The sequence below is a fragment of the Bufo bufo genome, chromosome 3 (assembly GCF_905171765.1).
Source record: "Bufo bufo chromosome 3, aBufBuf1.1, whole genome shotgun sequence".
NCBI classification, from domain to species: Eukaryota; Metazoa; Chordata; class Amphibia; order Anura; family Bufonidae; genus Bufo; species Bufo bufo.
Window position 1 is genome coordinate 53,486,702 of NC_053391.1, and position 22,786 is coordinate 53,509,487.

At 45.3% G+C, this 22,786-nt stretch overlaps 1 protein-coding gene across 1 annotated transcript in view; it reads left to right on the plus strand.

Moving 5' to 3' along the window:
• The first annotated feature begins 387 nt into the window (after nucleotides 1–387).
• Nucleotides 388–22,786, plus strand: part of CYYR1 (cysteine and tyrosine rich 1) — a 113,869-nt gene continuing 91,470 nt past the window's right edge. Inside the window, exon 1 of the mRNA XM_040421769.1 lies at nucleotides 388–652. Within this exon, the coding sequence (XP_040277703.1) occupies nucleotides 583–652 (70 nt within the window). The 5' untranslated portion in view covers nucleotides 388–582. The remainder of the gene's footprint in view (nucleotides 653–22,786) is intronic.

Below are 22,786 nucleotides of genomic sequence, written 5' to 3' on the forward strand. Positions count from 1 at the left end.
TCAGTCTAAAAGACTGAACTGAAGACATCCTGATGCATCCTGAAGGACTGACTCTCCATTCAGAATGCATGGGGATAAAACTGATCAGTTCTTTTCCGGATTTGAGCCCCTAGGACGGAACTCAGCGCCGGAAAAGAAAAACGCTAGTGTGAAAGTACCCTAAGTTTCATAGAAGAACTTCTATTTATTTTTACATCATTTCTTTTTTAAGAGATAAGGAAATGTTAGTAACTTTTTTTTTTTTTTTAAGAAAGGAGAGAGAGGCTCCTGCAGGATGTCACACACAGAGCTGTATCTTTAAAGGAAAAAAAAAAAACACACTTGCCACCCACCTAGCAGAAATGTGAAATCTGAGAATGGAGGCATCAGGAAAAGCTATTGGAATACAAGAGGAAGGAGCAGGGAATTCTCACACACACAAAGAAAATCTGTAGGGGGGGACCCAGCAGCTTCACAGCTCTGCATGAGGGAGGACACAGTCACATCCAGCCAACTAATATAGGTTACTGTGCATTATATGACGCTGACTCCTGCCTGGATTTGCACGCCGTGCCCTCATCCCCAGAGAAATCCGCTGCCTGGATGGAGCTGACCAGGGCACCCAGCCACACCAGTCTGCGGACCGCGCTGCTGCTCTCAGCTATCAGCTCCAGTAAGTCTCCAGCACTCTTTGCTTACTTTCTTACATAACTTTTCTGGTGTAGCAATGCTGACTTTGTCACCTCGCTTTGCATGGTTTGTGCATTGTAATAACTAGACGTGTTAGGCTTATAGAAGGCAGAATGGGAATACTTAGCTCTTGACCTCAGACAAACTCAGCTCCCCTATGCTGTCTCTCAATACAGAGACCTCATGGATACTGATACGTCTGAATATTGACTAAACATCTGCTAATAATGGGAAAAGCCTGTCCGTCAGACATTGCAGTCTGCAGCAGATGAGGGCAGGGATGCAGCACAGATGTAGGTAAGATGAGTTTGCCACTGGCACAACTCTCTGTGGCATCACGTAGCACTGAAAGTAAACCCGATCCATTATATTAAAGGGGTTTTCAACTAATCTATCCACCGGATAGGTGACACGCGTCTGATCGTTGGGGGTCCGACCACTGTGACACCCACCGTTCACGAGAACGGGGGTCCCATGCTCCCCCCCCCCTTCGAATGTAGCAGTCGTCGCTCACGCGCACAACCGCTCCATTTAAAGTCTTGGTCCGCCACATAGAGACAAGCGCCGTACTCCCCATCAGTCCCATGGGGCCCCCCATGAACACCGCTCCATTAAAACAGGGGATACAGGACTATTTTGGGGTTTGAAGGATTAAAAGGGTCCCCCGAAAGCCCGGAGTCAACAACCTCTGGAACACTAGCATTTGTAAGACTACAACCCCCAGCATGCATGCATGAAGCATGCAGGGAGTTGTAGTTTCACAACAGCTGGAGTGCCATAGGCCGGTGACCCCCGGATGACGTTGTCCATGTACCATATTGCTTGCTTCCACATTGCCTGCCCTGGACCTCCAGATCAACACTTGGAGAGGCAAATATTTCTGGATTATCAGTTGGTCGTAGAAAACTCTATAAAACCAGTAGCAGACTGAAGGAGATAAGTGCAAAATCAAATATTTCCACAGATCTGCTACTGTCAATTTTGAGACATTTCATAATTGTGTCTCTCCTCTCAGTTATACGGCGTTCTGAATTATTGGATGCTGGAGGAAAGGAACAGAGGGTCGAGGCATGGCTGTGGAGACTATAGTACCAGGCATAGACACACAGGCAGACTATATCCATACTGGGAGGCTGGAGCACCAGATGGCAGAGCTGTATATACGCCGGAGACAGGTGTATGTACGGTGTGCTGTATACATCGCGCTGCGTCCACTCGCTGCATGTGCCTCGAGAGTTCCCAGTCATTCTGCATCTCAAATAGACTCGTAGGCCTCCCATTCTCCCGAAAGAAGAGTCCCCCTTTTTGGTCTTCGTCGGGTTAGTATAGGTCAAAGATACAATATTTCTGTTGTATGGAATGGGTAAAACAATGTACACTGTGCAGTATATGGGGGGGGGGGGTAAACATGAGAACCTATGGATGACTGTTAAAACATGTAGTTTATATCTGAAATAACTTTTATAGGTCACTTAATTTTTAAAAAACATTTGATATGTCATAGAGACATTAAAAGTTTAGATAGGTAGGGGTCTGAGTGCTGAGACCCCGACAATCTCTAGAATGAGGAGAGAGAAGCAAGCTCATATCGCCTCAACGCTCAGACCCCCACCGATCGAAACTTTTAATATGTCTCTATGATCTATCAAAAGTTTTTGAAAAGTTAGTGACCCTTTAATCTGCAGGAATAGGCATTAAAGGGGTAGTCTAGCTTCTACTATGCGCTCGCTTCTCTCCCCTCCTTCTAGAGATCGATGGGGGTCTCGGGGCTCAGACACTCACCGATCTAAACTTTTGGTATGACTCTATGAAATATCAAAAGTTTTTGAAAAGTTGATAACCCTCTAATCTGCTGGAATAGGCATTAAAGGGGGAGTTCAGCTTTTACTAAGTGATGCCCTGTCCTCAGGACAGGCCATCACTAGCTGATCAGCAGGGCTCCGACACCCCACATCCCCACTTTACTGACTGGGTGTAGCTTCATTGCTGGAAGGCGGCAGCGGAACTACCATTGAAGTCAGTGGAAGCAGCTTTGCAGTGACCAGCTCTGCCCACTGCACAGTTGATGGAGATGTGTAGTTCTAGCATCAACTTCCAGAATAGCTGTACAGCGGTGGTGCCTGGTTTCGGACCCTCACCAATCAGCTACTGATGGAGCTGAGCTGTTCCTAGGCCACATGACCGATGAACGTGACGTCGCGCGGCCTAGGGAAAGCTGGAAAAGGCTGCGGAGCTACTGCGAGCGTTGCTGCGTTCTCAAACATATAACAGGTGGGGGTCCTGGGTGTCAGACCCACACCAATCAGATAATGATGACCTATCCTGATGAAAGGTCAACAGTAGTAAAGTCTCCTTAATCCTTAAAAGAGGACCTGCCCCCTCTCCAGAATAGATACTCCAGAATTGTAATTTTATGTGAAATACAATAATTTATTAAAACTGATAGATGCTTGATTACTGGTGGTCCCACTGTAGGGAGCCCCACTAATTAGAAGAACAAGCGTCCAATGTCCCACATTTCAATGGTTGCACCTGCAAGCTGCCACTCCAAAGTCTGTGGAGAGGCAGAGATAGCTGAGAACAACGCTTGGCCATCTTTGTCAGGCTCCTAGACTTGAATGGAGTGGTACCGCGGGGGTGTGCTCTGTCATTGACCGCCACAAGTGCAGAGATCAGGAGGGCAGAAACTGTAGCTGAATGTCAGAGACCAGTGGCAGCCAATATTCTGCAGGGCTGTGGTTTTATGGAGCTGCAGAATAAAGCCCCTTAATTATCCCCATAAAAACAAGCGTGGGCGGTCATTAAGGGGTTAACATGCTTCTTGCCGCACCACGACCCTTTGTGAATGTGAATGTACCCTCAAAGAAAAAATGAAGCAAGACACAGCGCTAGAATCCTCTCCTCTTCTTTTTACCACCGCTGGGTGCGCAGTCACTTTCCTGTTGTTTCCGATGGGTAATTTCTTACATCTGCTAATTTGAACTATTAGCGGATTACTTTTTAGTTCTTCCACAGGAAACAACCCAAAAGGTCATCACTCACAGTCACATCTCTGACGCTATGGATGGCAGGGTCAAGGGTCATTTCCTGTGAAATCTTAGTATCCGTTCCAGTTCCACATGTCGATTTGTATCTAAACCTTTGCTTCCTCCCGTCGCTGCCAGATGAGTTTTTAGGTTTAGCTTGTCAAAACGGACAATTGTCTAGGAGCCTCCACCATAGGGGCTTCAGCCACACACAAGAGCGCTGGCTGATCCTGTTGACCTCAGCAGGATCTGCCGACCACTATGTAATGTTTATGTCCAATGTGTTACACCGCTACCCCCAACAGTTTTGTTTCTAGGAACCGCCACCAGTCTTGATCAAGTTCTGAACTTTTCTGAAGTTTTGCAACTTCATCTGGATATCCTAGTTTTTATGATTTCCGTCGGAAAACTCCAGCATTGAATCTATGGCAGAAATCCAAAGATGTCTCCTGGATTTCTGCTGGGGATTTGGCATCCTGTGGATCCGCACTTGGATTTTCCCAGCATGCTCTATGTGCTGCAGTATTTTTCATGTGTATTGCTGTAGGCTTCGATATAGGGGTTATCCAAGAGTATAAAGTGTCCCCGCATGTGCCGGGCCCCCCACATGGAATATACTTACCCCGCTCCCTGCGGCGCTGCTGGTCCCCGCACTGCCGCTGCTGCTTCTCCCTGTTCATGGATGAAAACATCCGATGTCGGGGGGAGGCGGGGACGAGCCTCCCTAGTGTCATCCGCGATGCTAGGGAGGCTCGTCCCCATCCCCGTCTGCCATTGGCTGCCCTCCCCCGACACCAGATGTTTTAATCCGTGTACGGTGAGAAGCAGCAGCGGCGGTGCGGGGACCAACAGCTCTGCATGTGGGGGGCCCGGCACATGGGGGGACACTTTATACTCTTGGATAAACCCTTTAAGGCCTCATGCACACTACCATGTACATTTTGTGCATGCCACAAGTTGGAGTAGGACCCATTGACTTCAAAGGGTCATGTTCTATCTTTTGCGGAACGGACACACTGATGGGAACGGCACACGGATGCCAAAATGCGGCATACACTCGGACGACATGCCTATTTTGTAGATCCGCGGTTTGTGACTGCAGCATTAGCCTAAAGCACATGTAAATAATACTTGCAAACTCTCCTGGAACATCTGGGAGGATCCCAGAAAAAAAGAGACCTCCCAAATGAGTTGGCAGATCTACTGCACGACACATGAAAGCAACCCTCCATGAGAGGTAACTGTATGTGGCATCGGGATGGTGCATCAGCCCATGTTCTGAAAGGGAGTCATGTGTCACAAAAGTGGTGGAGTCTAGATGTAAGGGTACGGCCACATGGTCAGGATTCTGCATGCAGTTTGGAAGCCAAAATCAGGAGTGGATCATAAAAGGAGATAAAGTATACAGGACTTTTTTGAATTTACTAGTTTTGTCCTCCAAAACTGCATGCAGAAACCTGACTGTGTAGCCGTACCCTAAGGCGGCCAATTCTTGTGGATAGTAGCATGTCCATGTCTGAAAAATTAGGGCTTTTTGTGTCTTAATCAAGACCATCCTGCAAGCCAACTTCTAAATATTGACAAGTATGAGTGCAAAAAATGTCACCCAAAATTTTTTTTTTGAAAACAAATGAAATGTATGAACCTAAGGAAGGAAACCTAAGTGTGCACTATCAGAAGACCCTCCGGTCTAAATACCCCCTTACACATTATTGTATTGTTGGCCGGACCTGCTTAGAAGACCGGGTTCGTCCAACAGTCCAATATGTGTGGGGAACTCCCGACGATTCCCTGACAGATGATGTCGGGGGAGAGAAGGATGGGGCAAAGTGAATATTTTTGCCCAATCCTTTTGTTCTCCTGGGAGCGTCTGGCAACAGCTTTATCTTCTACCCATTTAAAATACATACATCGATCTATGTGTATGGGGGAGCCGGGTGGGAGTCAGGAGAGATAGCTGTCAGGCGAACATTCTCATGTCGGCTGTCAGCTATTGAATGTGTATGACTGTCCTAATTATATATTGAATCCTGAATATGGGTGGGTTTGGTCTCCAGAACTTGTAGTCCTCCACTCCACCAGCTCATGTACATGTCACAAGTGTAACCAGGCTTTGCGGGCAGTCATTTGCACTTGACAGAACTGTGCGCATCACATTTAGCAAACTAATTGGCTCTCTTATTATGCAAATGTATAGAGAGTAATGGAAATGCAAATGGGGAACTGATTCACTTTTTTATAAATCAAGTGCAAATTAAGGTCAGTGGTACTGCGGGAGACAGTACGTCTCTATTTGTCAAGCAATCTTTCATCAACTCCAGCAGTATGATATATCCTTCCTTTATCAGGGGTGCGCCTAGCCTTTCTGTTGCCTGAGGCAAAACAGCCCCCCCCCCCCTCCCTCTCCATACAAAATTCCCAACCTAACCCCTTCCCTCCTAACACTACATATATCACTACAAAACATACAGGGTAATACAACACCCCATACCTCTTACATCCAGTGAAGTCTCTTCTGATGTAGATGTTCACTTTCCTCATCTTCTCCATTCAGTACAGACCGCCATGATGATTTATTTCAGCCATCTCTCGTCTCTGTAGTTTGGCAAAAAACATCTTAGTTTACTACTTTTCCATCATCCTCCCATCTTCTGGACAATCATCCTACCACCCCCAATACTTTGCCTGCCGTGCTCCCTAATACTATACTTCAGAAATAGATAAACCCCCTGATAATACTAGTACCATGCAGATAGTGCCCTTCAATAATTATTGGCATGCAGTGTCCTGAAATAACTGCACCCAGCAAATAGTGTACCTGATACCAATAGTGTAAACATAAGGTCCCCCCCAAAATAACTGTGCTAAGCTAATATTATGCCAGGTAGCCCCTCTGCCAGAGCACACTTGGTAGTAACACTGCCCCTACAGTGTCCCCAACATGTCCCCACTGTGCCCCAGAAGTAATAATGCTCCCATAGTGCCCATACTAGTAATTATGTTCCCCACAGTCCTCCAGTAGTAATAAAGCCCACCACAATGCCACCCCAGTAGTAATAATTTTCCTTATAATGTAGAATGCCCCCAGTTCTATAATGTTTAATGCCCCCAGTTGTGCCAATGTCCCCATAGTGTCCCCATGATGTGTGCCAGTATAAAATACCCCCATATAATGCCCCCAGGTCAATGCCCCCATAGTGCTCCTCTCCCCCTTTCCCAATGTGCCCCTATAATGTGCCAGTATAAAATTCCCCTATATAAAGCCCCCGGTAAATGCTCCCATAGTGCTCCTCTCCCCCCTTCCTCATTGTGCCCCCCGATAATGTACCAGTATAAAATGCCCCTATATAGTGCCCCAGTAGATGCACTCATAGTGCTCCTCTCCCCCTTTCCCCATAGTGCACCCCATAATGTACCAGTATAAAATTCCCCTATACAGAACCCCCCATATAAAATACCTCTTCTTTGTGCCCTCAGTAGATGCCCCCATAGTGTTCATCTCCCCCTTCCCCATAGTGCCCCACATATAAAATACCCCTTCTTTGTGCCCTCAGTTGATGCCCCCCAATAATGTGCCAATAAGAAGTGCCCCTAAATGCCCCCATAGTGTTCCTCTCCCCCCTTCCCCATAGTGGCCACGATATAAAATACCACTTTTGTGCCCCCATAGTGCCCACCAATAATGTGCCAGTAAGGAGTGCCCCTAGATGCCCCAATAGTGCTCCTTTCCTGCATTGTGTGCTATATAAAAGAATAAACAATTATATTTACCTCCATGAGGCTGGCAGCGATGCAATGCAGACCTCTTCCGGCTTGTGTCCCGCGCTGTACGGCTCAGGCGGCGCGTTGATGTCATCGTGCCGTCTGCACCGGCCTCTGATAGGCTGCAGCCTCTCTACTGCCCCGCAGCACATCCATCTGTATGGCTGTCCTGAGGACGGCGATAGAGATGAATATACAGATGAGCTGCCGCTGACACCCCCCCCCCCCCCCCCACTTGTCACCAGGGCCACACCACCTGAGGCGATCGCCTCACCTAGCCTAATTGGCGGTGCAGCCCTGTACTTTATTACATTTTATTACATAAGACTTTGAGCTATTTCAAATTTCCTTACAATGTAAAAAATACATGGCCTTTAACTTACATGCATACTTTTTGATGCCAATCAAACAGATATCCTGAAAACTACAGTAAAGGTAAACTCTGGTGAAATAATTCAAGAGGTGGTTACATCATACTATTGTATAATTATGTGTCCCCAGTTTTCGATAAGTTCTGACCATTGTCTAGAAATATACATTTGTAACGGGCAGTGGTGGTAACTAACCAGTCTGACTTTGGGCTAAATCTAAGGGCATTATCCTGGCGGTTCCCTGGTATTCTCTCTTTAACCCCTGTACAGGGATCTGGACTTTGTTGCAGAGGCCGCTACCTCCTAGAGTAGTCCTGATGTAGTTGTCAGCTGACCTATCGGGGGTCAGAGACACCGATGTGGAGCACCAAGGGATCAGGCAAACTAGCAAGGTCAGGGCAGGCGGCAAACATGCAAATCGGTAGAACAGGTCAGAGGTCGGAGCAGGCGGAAATGGGTCAAAACGGAGAAAAAGCTATAGTCAAGGCAGGCAGCGGAAAGTCAGAATAGTCAGGCAGAGAAAGGGGTTGGTACTAGCAAATAACAAAACACCTGTTCTGGGGAACTAAGAACTAGGTACTTAAGCTCAGATACCCTCCCTTGAGGAAACTGCCTTATATACCACGGAACATCCAGTCACCGATCAGTATAAAACAGTTGTAAAAGCCCCTTAAAGTGGTTTTCTGGGACTAAGATATTGATGACTTATCCTCAGGATAGTATGCAAAAGGAGGCAACGGCACCATCTTTAGTGAATTCTTTATTGGACGAGCTGAGCTTCACAGAATGTGTACCATAAAAACAGACAACAATGTTTCGGCTACATGGTAGCCTTTATCAAGGCTTTATCAAGGCTTGATAAAGTCTACCATGTAGCCGAAACGTTGCATACTGTTCGTTGGACTGCTGAGAACCTGCGTTCGTGGCTGGGCTGTTGCATTCCAGTGTGGTCACAAGGTCCGTGAGTGCTGCTCTACAATTGCTATTTATCCTCAGGATAGGTGATCAATATCTGATAGGTGAGGGTCCAGTATACGAGTAGCGTCTTTCTCAGCCTGTGACATCATGTCCATCAGTCACATACAGTAGTCTTTGTGTAGCTCAGTCCCATTCATACGTAGCACAGCCTCTACAATATACAAGCATGGTTATCAACTATCCCAAATTTGAAGGGACTGTTTCTTATTATCATAGACAGTCACTTAAAATTGGACAGGTAGGTGGATCCTGGCAGATTTGTGGCTCTCCCGGACAGGAATTCCCAGAATTTACCAACTAAAACGATTGTAAGTATGAACAAGGTAAGGCACTATGCTATGAAGAGCGCTCATCCAAATACTATGTCCCCATTCAAACAGCTGATCATCAGGGGGGCCTGTAGTTGGACCTCCACCATTCTGATATTGATGACCTAACCGGAGGATACATCATTATTTGTGAGGTATGCGAAAAACCTGTTACCTGTGAAGAGTGTGGAGGGGGTACTTATTTTTTATTTCAGTGTATTGGGGGTATTTATTTGCTAGTTGTATATACAGTACAGACCAAAAGTTTGGACACACCTTCTCATTCAAAGAGTTTTCTTTATTTTCATGACTATGAAGGCATCAAAACTAGGAATTAACACATGTGGAATTATATACATAACAAACAATTGTGAAACAACTGAAAATATGTCATATTCTAGGTTCTTCAAAGTAGCCACCTTTTGCTTTGATTACTGCTTTGCACACTCTTGGCATTCTCTTGATGAGCTTCAAGAGGTAGTCCCCTGAAATGGTCTTCCAACAGTCTTGAAGGAGTTCCCAGAGATGCTTAGCACTTGTTGGCCCTTTTGCCTTCCCTCTGCGGTCCAGCTCACCCCAAACCATCTAGATTGGGTTCAGGTCCGGTGACTGTGGAGGCCAGGTCATCTGGCGCAGCACCCCATCACTCTCCTTCATGGTCAAATAGCCCTTACTTTCAAAGTTTTCCCAATTTTTCGGCTGACTGACTGACCTTCATTTCTTAAAGTAATGATGGCCACTCGTTTTTCTTTACTTAGCTGCTTTTTTCTTGCCATAATACAAATTCTAACAGTCTATTCAGTAGGACTATAAGCTGTGTATCCACCTGACTTCTCCTCAACGCAACTGATGGTCCCAACCCCATTTATAAGGCAAGAAATCCCACTTATTAAACCTGACAGGGCACACCTGTGAAGTGAAAACCATTTCAGGGGACTACCTCTTGAAGCTCATCAAGAGAATGCCAAGAGTGTGCAAAGCAGTAATCAAAGCAAAAGGTGGCTACTTTGAAGAACCTAGAATATGACATATTTTCAGTTGTTTCACACTTGTTTGTTATGTATATAATTCCACATGTGTTACTTCATAGTTTTGATGCCTTCAGTGTGAATCTACAATTTTCATAGTCATGAAAATAAAGAAAACTCTTTGAATGAGAAGGTGTGTCCAACTTTTGGTCTGTACTGTACATATGTCTAGCCTTCTACATAATGGTGCATACTTAAAAGTAGGGGGTTCAGCAGCTGATTTATCAGGACTGAGGTGGCCATCGATATACAGTATGTGCATACCTTGCTGTATGTGCGTATATATGTGCAGGGCTGATTTCAGACAAAGTGCCCTGGGCAAAAATGAAATCCTGAAATATTGGACCAGCAGGCTGACAGGACTTTGTAGGCACAGAGAGCGGTTGCAATCACAGTAGCTGATTGGGGAATGCCACATGGGATTATGGGTCATACATCATGCACACCAAATAAAATTAAAATAAATACACAACACAAATTAATGGATAAATAAAAATTGGCCACAACTTTTACTAATTCAACCTGGGCAGAATAACTTCAAACTTCATGAAACGAAATCAATATACCGTACTCAATAACCAATTTCATACAAAAAATAAGAGCTCAGCCATAAGCTCGAGCCCAACTCAGATACCGACCATCCAAAATTTACCTCGGGTTAAAAACAACAAAGCCGTGACAAAAATGGAGGAGAGGGGAGTGCAGTGCAGTTGTTGATGACATCTTGAGGGCTGCAGGAGAGGTAAGACTAACACCAAGACTAAACCCCTCAATTTATTCCCCCTAACTCGCCTAAACATGGCTAACCAATGGCCACACTGTCACCGGGCAGCCTAAAAAAGGTACTTTTAACCCTGACACTATTAATCACTAATAATAACCAATAAAATGACCATTGCCAACCGGAGCTGTTACCAGGCTGGGAACATCTGCCCAACCATGGCAAGCAGCCTTTACTATATTTAGCTGTGTGTTGCCACCCTCAGCAGAATCTGCCCCAGGGCAGCAACAACCAACTTCCAAATATTCAACTGTTACCATGCTGAACACATCTGCCCAGTGACGGAACCTAGCAATTTTGGCGGGAAAAACTGGCCCTAAAAACAAAATGGAGGGATCTAACCTGGAATGACCATAATCCCATGCAGATCCTTCCATTATCTCTCTTTAGCTTTCCACTGTACGCTGCTGATCCTGCAGCCTCTTTGGGTATTTTCACACAGGGTACTTTCTGTCCTGAAAAAACCTAATGCTGAATCCACATCAGGTTTTTTATTATGTGTTTTTTTCCTGACGCCTTTTTTAACACACTTTTTTATGTCCTTTTGGCGTGGATTTTCATTCCTGACCATTTTTAATATTCTGGATATGGAACCCACATCAAGAATGGCCAGGGCAGTTCTTTTTTCCATTGTGCAGCTTATAAAACCACAAGCTGAAAAAAAAGGGATTGTCCCATCCGGGCCCCTGAAGTGAAAGGAGAGCACAATGTGCATGCATGGTCATACTCCACTCACTGCTAGGAGTGTTCTGGATATAGCCGATCACTGGTTCTGCCATTTTTGGAAATTCCATAGCAGTGAAAGGTGATAATGCTGCGCATGCGCAGTGCGCTATCCCTTCAGATCTGGAGTTCAGTTCTGGAGATAGGAGCGGGCTCTAGAGGTAGGACATGCGCCTATCTGATATTTATGGCATATCCTAGTGATGTCCCATCAACACAATAGAAAAAATAAAAGTGGAACATAGAAATCCTTAAAGGGGTTGTCTCATCTCAGACAATGGGGGCATATCACTATCATCTCAACAATAGAGCCCCGAAAGTGGTGGAGGGCGCACTGGGCATGCGCAGCCGCCCTCCATTCATTTGTATGTGGCCACTGAAAATTTTCGTCGGGCCCATAGAAGTAAATAGGAGCGGTGGCCGGTCATGCGCGGTGCACTCCCATTCACTTTTATGGGGAGAGTGCTTGGTGGTGGCTGAACCAGAGTCTTCCAGCCACCACTTTGCGGGGCTCCATTCTTGATATAGGTGCAGGTCCCAGCGGTGGGGACCTGCACCTATCATACAATGGGGGCATATCCTAGCAATATGCCCCCATTGTCTGAGATGAGACAACCCCTTTAACCTCACAGTCAGCCACCAATAATACCACCATATTGAATTTGTGACCATATAGTGATTAGATACCAGTTCTACAGAGGCAATATACAAAATATAATCATGATGCAGACCGCACAAATGCAAACACTTTCGTGAAACTGGCCATAGAAGCATTTCAATCGTATTGCCAGTTCCTCTTACTGTATGTTAAAACTTTGATTACATAGTTAATACGGGTGAAAAAAGACATATGTCAGTCAAGTTCAACCAAGGGATGGGAGGGGATTGGAAGTAAGGGACGGGGAGTAAGAAAATAGAAATCTAAACATTTACATAAGCGGTAATGTCATTCTGTCCTAAGAAATTGTTTAATCCTTTTTTGAAGCCATAAACTGACACAGTGTTATGGAGGATCTGTGGATGACACTGTTATGGGGATCTGTGGATGATGCAATGTTATGGAGGATCTGTGGATGACACTGTTATGGAGGATCTGTGGATGACACTGTTATGAAGGATCTGTGGATGACACACTGTTATGGAGGATCTGTGGATGACACTATTATGGGAGATCTGTGGATGACACACTGTTATGAAGGATCTGTGGATGACGCACTGTTATGGAGGATCTGTGGATGACATTGGTATGGAGGATCTGAGGATGACACTGTTATGGGGGATCTATTGATGACACACTGTTATGGGGATCTGGAGATTACACACTGTTATGGGGGATCTGTGGATGACACACTGTTATGAGGGATTTGTGGATGACACACTGTTATGGGGGATCTGTGGATGACACACTGCTATGGCGGAACTATGGATGACACTGTTATGGGGGTTCTGTGGATGACACACTGTTATGGAGGATCTGTGGATGACACTGTTATGGGGGATCGGTGGATGACACTGTTATGGGGGATCTGTGGATGACACACTGTTATGGAGGATCTGTGGATGACACTGTTATTGGGATTCTGTGGATGACACTGTTATAGGGGATCAGTGAATGACACTGTTAAGGGGATCTGTGGATGACACACTGTTATGGCGGATTTGTGGATGACATACTGTTATGGGGGATCTGTGGATGACACACTGTTAGTGGGAGATCTGTGGATGACACACTATTATGGGGGATCTGTGGATGACACACTGTTATGGGGGATCTGGGGATGACACACTGGTATGGGGGTTCTGTGGATGACACACTGTTATGGAGGTTCTGTGGATGACACACTGTTATGGAGGATCTGTGGATGACACTGGTATGGGGATTCTGTGGATGACACGTTTATGGGGGATCGGTGGATGACACTGTTAAGGAGGATCTGTGGATGGCACACTGTTATGGAGGATCTGTGGATGACACAGTGTATTGGAGAATCTATGGATGACACACTGTTATCGGGGATTTGTGGATGACACACTGTTATAGGGGATCTGTGGATGACACACTGTTATGGGGGATCTGTGGATGACACACCATTCTGGGGGATCTGTGGATGACACACTGTTATGGGGGATCTATGGATGACACACTGTTATGGGAGATCTGTGGATGACACACTGTTATGGGGGATCTGTGGATGACACACTGTTATGGGAGCTCTGTGGATGACGCACTGTTATGGAGGATCTGTGGATGACACTGTTATGGGGATTCTGTGGATGACACTAATATGGGGGATCGGTGGATGACACGGTTATGGGGATCGGTGGATGACACGGTTATGGGGGATCTGTGGATGACGCACTGTTATGGGAGATCTGTGGATGACCACTGTTATGGGAGGATCTGTGGATGACACGCTGTTATGGGGGTCTGTGGATGACACACTGTTATGGGGGATCTGTGGATGACACAATGTTATGGAGGATCTGTAGATGACACTGTTATGGGGATCTGTGAATGACACATTGGTATGGGGGATCTGTGGATGACACTGTTATGGGGATCTATGAGTGACACACTGTTATGGGGGATTCGTGGGTGAAACACTGTTATGGGGAAAAAACACGGGTGGACAGCACTCCTTAGTGATAATGCTGCAGGTGCTCGTCTCCAAGGGAGGTGGTAAAAAGCCCCCCAATATTAACAACTTGTAGATGTCCAAAAAATAAAAAAATGGAGACAGCACGTCCAAAGGGTGGATTTTTATTCCAGCATCTGGAATAAAAATCCACCTTTTGGACGTGCTGTCTCCATTTTTTTATTTATTTTTTGGACATCTACACACTGTTATGGGGGATCTGTGGGTGGCACACTCTTATGGGGGATCCGTGGGTGACACACTCTTTTGGGGGATCCGTGGGTGACACACTCTTATGGGGGATCCGTGGATGACACCTGGAGCACATGGAGCACACACTGGGAGCACAGGGGGCACACACTGGAAGCACAGGGGGCACACACTGGGAGCACAGGGAGCACACACTGGGAGCACAGGGGGCATACACTGGGAGCACAGGGGGAACACACAGGGGGCACACACTGGGAGCACACACTGGGAGCACAGGGGGCACACAGCTCACACAGGGTAGGGTGGCTACTGGTCCCGGACCGCTAAACCACACCCCACAGACTCCACTAAAACACGCCCCCGTTGCTGGCAAAAGGAAAAAAATAAAATAACTGGAAGATGGGAAGGTGAGCTGGCAGGGCAGTCCAGGGAGCTTCTCTCACCCTCAGTCAGCCACAGAGAGCCATGTCCACGGGCTCTACTGACTGACTGGGGGTGAGAGAAGCCTCAGTCAGTCAGTTTGTAGTTGCAGATCACACTCAGACAGTACAATGCTGCTGTCTGAGCGTGAGCTACTGAGAAAGGAGGACATCCCTGTGTCCGTCCAGCCCTACACTTAATGGAGGACAGGGAGCCAGAAAACCGGACATCTGGCCACCCTACACACGGGGCACAGGAAGCAAACATATGGAGCACACACCGTTCACATAGGGGGCATACCACTCAGACAGGGTAAATGGGGAGCTCACAGGCCAGTGAGCATCAGTACCTGAGGGCAGTGCAGGGCTGCTACAATGACAGTGTGACCACCAGCGGCCCTGCACCCTCCTCCATAGACATTGTTGCATTTTTTTTTCTAACAATGACTTACCAGATCAATAATTAGCTGGAGAGGGAGCAGGCCAGGTGCTTGTGCAGCGGGCGGAAAAAAGCCATCCTCCATGGGATCCCTTTTAGGTGTTATGAATGTTTGTTGTGACGCCAGTTGCATTGCAGCAATGAGGGCACAGGCTCCCCTTTAGTGATAGGATGGTACCCAGATGTAGGAATGCCAGAGTGGTGTAATGGTAGCCTAAAATGCCCCGTTAGGTGTGGCTGTGCACGTGTCACGGTGCTCCTACCTGGATATTCTGGAACCCCAGGCGTGGTCGTCGGTTGCAGAAAAGGGAATAGTTGAAGAAAATGGAGAAAGAAATGTAGTACAGAATTTGTATAACGTTGAACAGCATCTTTTCTTGAATAAACTTTCTTCCAAATGATTTTTAGACTTTATCTTGGTTACTCTGGCAGGTATTAACTCTGGCAGGCAAACACACTCGGCTCTGCTGCATCTGTTGCTCTGTGGCTCTGCTGTGCTAACAATATTAAATATTAACTTTCTGCTGAACTTGACTTTCTGTAGTCTGTCTTTGTCTTTATCCAGAGGAGCTTTTCTCTGGCTTCTGAAGCTTGTAGCTTGGGGCTCTAGGTCCAGCAGAGCGGAAGGTGCTATGCTGGATAGAACACAGCCTTCCCCCAGCAGAGGGGTAAGCTAGACATGACCTCTCCCCTAGAAGGGGTAGGCTAGACTGACTTTTACTAACTAAAACTCCTCCCTCTCTAAAGACGGCTAGAATAGATAGAAGGTTCCATTAAAGTCAAAACAGCTCTGCCATTATTGCCGCCATCTGCTGGTGAACCACATTACATGTTAACAGTCACAAAATCTGAAATACAAATACACAATGTGCAGGACCTGGAAATAAATACACATAATGGCATGAAATCAACCATAGGAGATAGTGGGGAGGTGCAAAAGGTGGTAATGCACCTCTGGGGCATTACATTTGGGTAAGAGATGGTCCTGGGAGCACCCTTCCGTCCAGCAGCTGAGGTCAGAGCCTGGGGGTCGGATGCAGCAGAAGGTCCAGTTATCACCAGTCACCCCAGTCTGAGGTCTTGCAGCCTGGAGCAAGTGCAGGGAATGGATGGAGGACGGAGCTATGTTATCTTAGTCTACGCAGAATGTCCTAATGCTGGTCTGTGGTATCAGGATTGTAGATAATGTGGTGCCGTCACTGACATCTGGTGAGACAGAGTGACATTATGTGCGAGGTGCACAGCAGCGGTGATTGTGTAAATGTACAGGGGCCGCTGCAGCATGTTAGAAAGGATGCATGTGGAGGAGGGAAATAAAGCAATTTAATACCAAAAAAGGCTCCCACCATCGGACCGCTTAAGTATCAAACAGAAGGGGTTCCTTTTCGGGAAGGGGGTCCTGGGCAATTGCCCTGTTGGAGTATATCTAAAAAATATATATCTTGGTTGACATTGCCTGGTTATAATAGGCCATTAAACCATGAACTCAGTGAGGTTTATACATCGCTGGTATCTCCCCTCTGTAGTTCCTCCTGAACCTCTTCAAGAACAGAGATAGAAGTGAGGAGTTCTCCTGGCAACAGAGTCTATATTTCCAGCGACAAGTTTTATTCTGGAAAAGGTGCCAAGTGATCAGACTTAACACCTTAAATGTGCAATTCACCCCTGACAGAAAACAACACGTTGTCATTATTTTACTACAGTCATTTAGTTAGAGTTAGTACAAAAAAATCATGTTCTTGGGTCGCAGTCAGTCTATGGGCTGCTATCAATAATAACACCCTTAACAAAGTGGGTCACATCAGTGGCGTAACTATTAGGGGTGCAGAGGTTGGGTTCACACTTGGGCCTTGGAGGTTCCTTCTGCATCATAAGAGGAGACCGGTGCAAAAAATAATGGGTCACGGTTGGGGGTCATGTTATATAATATACATTGAGGTTGAGGAGTTAGCATTTTACAGTAGGTCATTGTGCAGTACCCCAGACCTGGGGGTACCTGCAATTGTTTAATGTTTTATACACAATGTTATGTAATAGAATGTGATGCTGTGCCATTTATTCCAGCAGGAGAAGTAATGGTTGGCAGGTACAGGGCTAACCACCCTGTGCCTCCCCTTTTGGTAGGAGTGTTCTGGTCCGACTTCCTTTCAGGAGGGAGAGTTCCAGTCTAGTGAGACAGTGATTACTCGACATTATTCCCGACTCGATTTCTAAGAGTGATTTCTCCTCTGTCTTGTCAGCTTTCAAACAAGCCCAGTTGCATGTTTCTAGCTACCATTCAGGAAAAAGCAGCATATGAAGCAGCCCTCCCCCTCCACTTTCTGCCCAAGCCCAGGCACTCAGGGCTGTGCTTCTCCTCCCAGTGCTCTCCCCGTCTCTTGTTTATATCATAGAGGAGACAGCCTGCACATGACAAGGCTGTGAGAAGAGGGCTGCAGAATAGGAAAGTAAACAGAGTTTGCCCTCCTGGACCTTTGTTATATTACAAAGCGATCTATCTGGCCTGCTGGCTTAAACTAATCTCCCCACTTAAACCGCCCAAACCATCCATACATGTTGAACTAGAAACGCACATGTTCTCACAGTCCCAGATTGGCTACCACTCTTGTCTGACCCTGCCAGTCAAGACAGCTTCAATCACCAGTATACTTACCTTAGGAAGTATTAAAGTTTGGTGTAACTTCTTAAATATGGCTAACAATGATGACCTGTCTCCCCTGATGCCCATTGGCGTTATGCCCCTTTGGAAATCTGGTCTCACTTACTCCATGTCCCACTGACTCAGTTACCTCCAAACTATTTAGAGACTGACTTACTCTTCGTGCTTCCTCCTCCACTCCTTCAATTGTAGGATAACTTGTAAATTTATTTTCCTATTGCTTAAGGCACCTTTGAGGGAATTGAACTGTCTTGAAAAAGCTTTATCTCAAACTTCTACTCCTGTTATCTTTTCACTCATCCTATACGAAGCCCTATTATTACGGGAATAGGAACAATAGTTTGGCCTTCAATTTTCAGATGAAGAGGTTAGAACCATTCTAAGCCACTCCGATGTCTTATCCCTTTGTGTCCAAGAAAATTCATACAAGCTTCTGACTTTTTAGTACCGAACTGCTGCCTATTTAAAAAAAAACTAAATCTGTGTAGCTCCAGTAATTGCGACTCTACCAGTAGCTATCTTCATATCTGGTTTACTTGCCCATTCATCTCCCAGTTTTGGGATAAAATGTGTAAGGAAATTTAGATAACTTGTAAATGTAATATTACCATCAAGCCAAAAACAATATTGCTTTGTCTTACCTAAACTGATTTTAAACCATCAAAATGATGTTTCACCACTTGGTTTATTCAAGTGGCAAAAATTCTTATCCCCATGGAAAGAAAAAGTCTATCAAATTTATGGATTTGAAGAACCTTGTAGCTGGGTACCCAAGCTAAATTTCTTACCCTCCGGGCCCCTTGGTCCTCTTATTCTAATTTCAATCCGTGATTGTATCCTTTGGTCAAACTCTGCCTACCATTATCCTCTCCGTACATCATACCTGCCATGACTATCACCTTAGGGTTCTCAAAGATAACCATTGATGGCCCTTACTTTATGAGAGTCACTTTCTGGAACTGACATCTCTCCCTGTTCTCTTTTTGTGTTTTCTATTTTGTTACTTGGTAAAATGATATCTGGAGATATTATTATATTCATTTAGGCCCTGCGTGGCCTTCTAAGTCTTACAATCTATGGTGCGCATGCGTGACCACTGCTCCATTCGCTTCTTTGGGACTGCCACGAGCACTGTACTCAAGAGTCCTACAGGAGCATCATTTTCGGGCAGTGCTGAAGCACCATCTTATAATATGGATATTTTCAATTCATCTTTTTTGCTCCATGTAACTAAATGGTCAGATAATTTGAATAAGTTGAGTTTAGGCATCTCTTTTCTGCTGGCCTCCATAGAACACAGCTACTGCGGTCATCCACTGCTTCAAGGGCAGTTTAGAGGGATTGCCTTTTTACTCTGCGGTTCTGAGACATTAACCCACTTTATAGACTATTTGATTATCAACCTGATTTAATGAATCCGTTTTTACCTTGTAATTGGTGAACATCTAGCGTTCTACATCATAACAGCCCAGTGGCCGCCATTTCCTCCCCGCTCCTGCACACAATTAGATACAGAAAATTAGGCTTCATTATTAGACATTTTAATTGAAGTTAGTCAATAGTAATGAAACTTGATCTTTGTCTCTTGGCCCAGTGCTGGCTTGTGAATTAAATCATCTCATCTTGTGCAGGTTTCTATAGGGAATGGTCTTTAAAAAAATTATAGAAAACTGGGAAATGGCTCTTAAACTCTTTATCCAAATGTAATTATTCTGAAAACAAACATTTGGCCCCATGAAACACACGAGAATGAAGATTAATCACAGATGCCTTTTACCAAGGTGTTTTGTAAGGCAACGGGCACAGAAAAATAACATAAATTGAATATTTAAAAGGGTTTCCGAGACTTAAATACTGATGACCTATCCTCAGGATAAGTCATCAGTATCTGATCGGTGGATTCCAACACCCGGGACCCCAACCGATCAGCTTTTTGAGAAGGCTCCTGTGAGCTCCACGGCCTTCTCCATGCTAACCAAGCTGGAAAGCTGGAGGAGGTCTCAGTGCTACTGCGAACGTCGCTGCCTTCTCAAACATTACAGTACCCAATTTTTCGGCAGATGATCGCTAACGAGTTTTCCTATGAACGCTCGTTAGCGATCATCTTGCAGTGTAATACTGCTGCAGATTGCCCCAATGAACGAGCAAATGCTCGATCATTGGGCAATCCAAATCTTTTGACATGTTAAAAAATTATCATTGGCAGGCAGTAAATTGCAGTGTCTAATAATGATCTGCCACTGGCAAACCATTATACAGCATGGGGACGAGCAATGGCATAGCAATTGCTCCTGCCCATGCTGTGGAGGAGATTGCTGCATGTAATAGCAGCGGTCTCCTCTGCTAGCGAGCTGCTGGCAATCGCCTGCCACATCGGGCTGTGTACTACTGCCTTCAAAAGATTTGGAATGCCCGATAATCGAGCATTTGCGCATTCATCAGGCAATCGGCAGCAATATTAGACTGCAAGATGATCGCTAATGAGCAGTAATGCAAAAATCTGGCAGTGTAATACAGGCTTACGTCTCAGAAACCCTCCCCCCCCCCCTTTGGGGCCAAAAATATGGATTACTCAGTTGACTTTCAAGTGAAATTGGAAGTAGTTGCCTTAATAGTATTATATACAGTAGGTTACTTTTTCAATATTTATTTGCAGCCACCCTAGGGGATTTGTACCATTGACTAAATGCTATTGACGTCTATGACAATGATTCTACTGTATCATGCCATGCCTGAGGCAGGGCTTGGTTAGTAGAAACTATACAATGGCAGGCTTGGGAGCCTTCACAAGGCCCTAGGCTGCCATAGCAACTGAACAGCTCCTAAAATCTTGTTGCCATATGGTAATCAGACCACTTCCAAGACTACTTCCTCTAAATGATATCTCAGATGCTGGTTGCAATTGACTACGATGGACCATTGCATCTTAAAGATAGATTTAGATGAGGTGATATCTGGGTAGATTATCAGAAACGAATGTTCCTGCGAATGCTCGTTCTCGACAATCTGCCCATCTAAAGGTGCAGCCGATCACCTGATGAATGAGCAAAACACTTGTTCATCGGGTGATCCTGTTGGTCATACAGGCACCTGTCTAAACAGCAATCTGGTGCCTAGAAACAATGCAGCTGTATGAAGACGAGCAATCGCAGTAGCAATTGCTCGTTCTCATACTGAGGAGGTAATTCCTGTATGTAAATGCAGCGCTTCACTCCCACTTAACAAGCAACCAACTGTTGGGAAGGAACGCATCGGTTTCTAGTCGACCCATGTAAATCTACCTTAAGATTTAAAGGGGTTGTCTCACTTCAGCAAAATGGCATTTACTAAGGTATTGGTATTATCCATAAAGACTCCTTTGCTGGCTCATTCTTTTTTCCCATAACATTATATACTGCTTCTATCTATGGTTACGACCACCCTGCAATCCAGCAGCGGTGGTCATGCTTACATACTTTAGGAATAATCGCTGGCCTATGCGCATTCCCTAGTCCAGTCCACCAGAGAGGCTGGTGCGTTTTCCTGTAGCGTGCAAGCATGGCCACTGCTGCTGGATTGCAGGGTGGTCGTAACCAGAGATACAAGCAGTGTATAATATGATGGAAAAATGAATCAAGACATTCAATCAGCTGCTTCTAAGGCCACCAGGATATTGTAAGGCATTAAACGAGGCACAGACTTGCGGGGCAGGGATGTAATATTACCACTTTACAAAGCTTTGGTGCGGCCTCATCTGGAATATACAGTTCAGTTCTGGGCATCAGTCCATAGAAAGGACACTCTGCAGCTGGAAAAAGTACAGAGGAGAGCGACTAAACTGATAAGGGGCATCACAATACATTAGTAAGTGCCTTCATGAAACCAATGAGACAAAAGCAGTGAGTGAAAAAAAATGGAAATTTTTTTGTCGGCCAGCTTCTTAAGATGATGAGCTTTATTTCATGCGATAAAACTTTCCAAAACAAGACAGGGTACACGGTCTGTGCGTTTCGGACCACACAATCCAGGTCCTTACTCATTACTTTTGGAAAGTTTTGCCGCATGAAATAAATCTCATCATCTTAAGAAGCTGGACTTCCATTTTTTTCTCATTAGTAAGTGCCTTGTATTAACTTTCTCTACACGAGAAATGTGATTTGCTGAAGTGAGAGACAACCCCTTTAAACGTCCATGATTGGAGTTGTTTCTGATAACGGACTCTGCCAGCAGTAAACCAGCAGGCACCTACCAGTTGTGGCACTCTCCTGAGCCAACACCATCTTTGATAACCCAGGAAGGGGTTAAGCAATGAGTTGATTTGAAGAATTGAGACAGTGGAGATTCTTTTATGGTTGCAATTCTGCATTTCTACAAGGCTGCTGATTGCATCCATGTATAAACACTTTATATTTGGAAATACACTGGCTCAGTAGCCAAGTGTCCCTGGGAATTATTTAGAAATACTGGTGATGATGAGATGTCCCAGTATAATGTAACGGCATTGGAACAATGGTTCGTTGATTACCTCTAGAACAGTATTCTGGAAACGCAGAATTTTATCATTGTAATCATATGGGCATTGTTGAACCCATCTGATAGATGGTAAATCTTATAATTTTTACATTAACATCTTTATATGGCCACTTACCTATCCATTATGATCAGGTATAGTGTGATGTCTTTAATACAACATTAAAGTTTGGTAATAATGATAGCGATCCTTCAGATTCATAAACCAAAATACAATGCACAAGAAATAAGCTACTATTAGTTATGGGCTCATGCACACAGCCATATC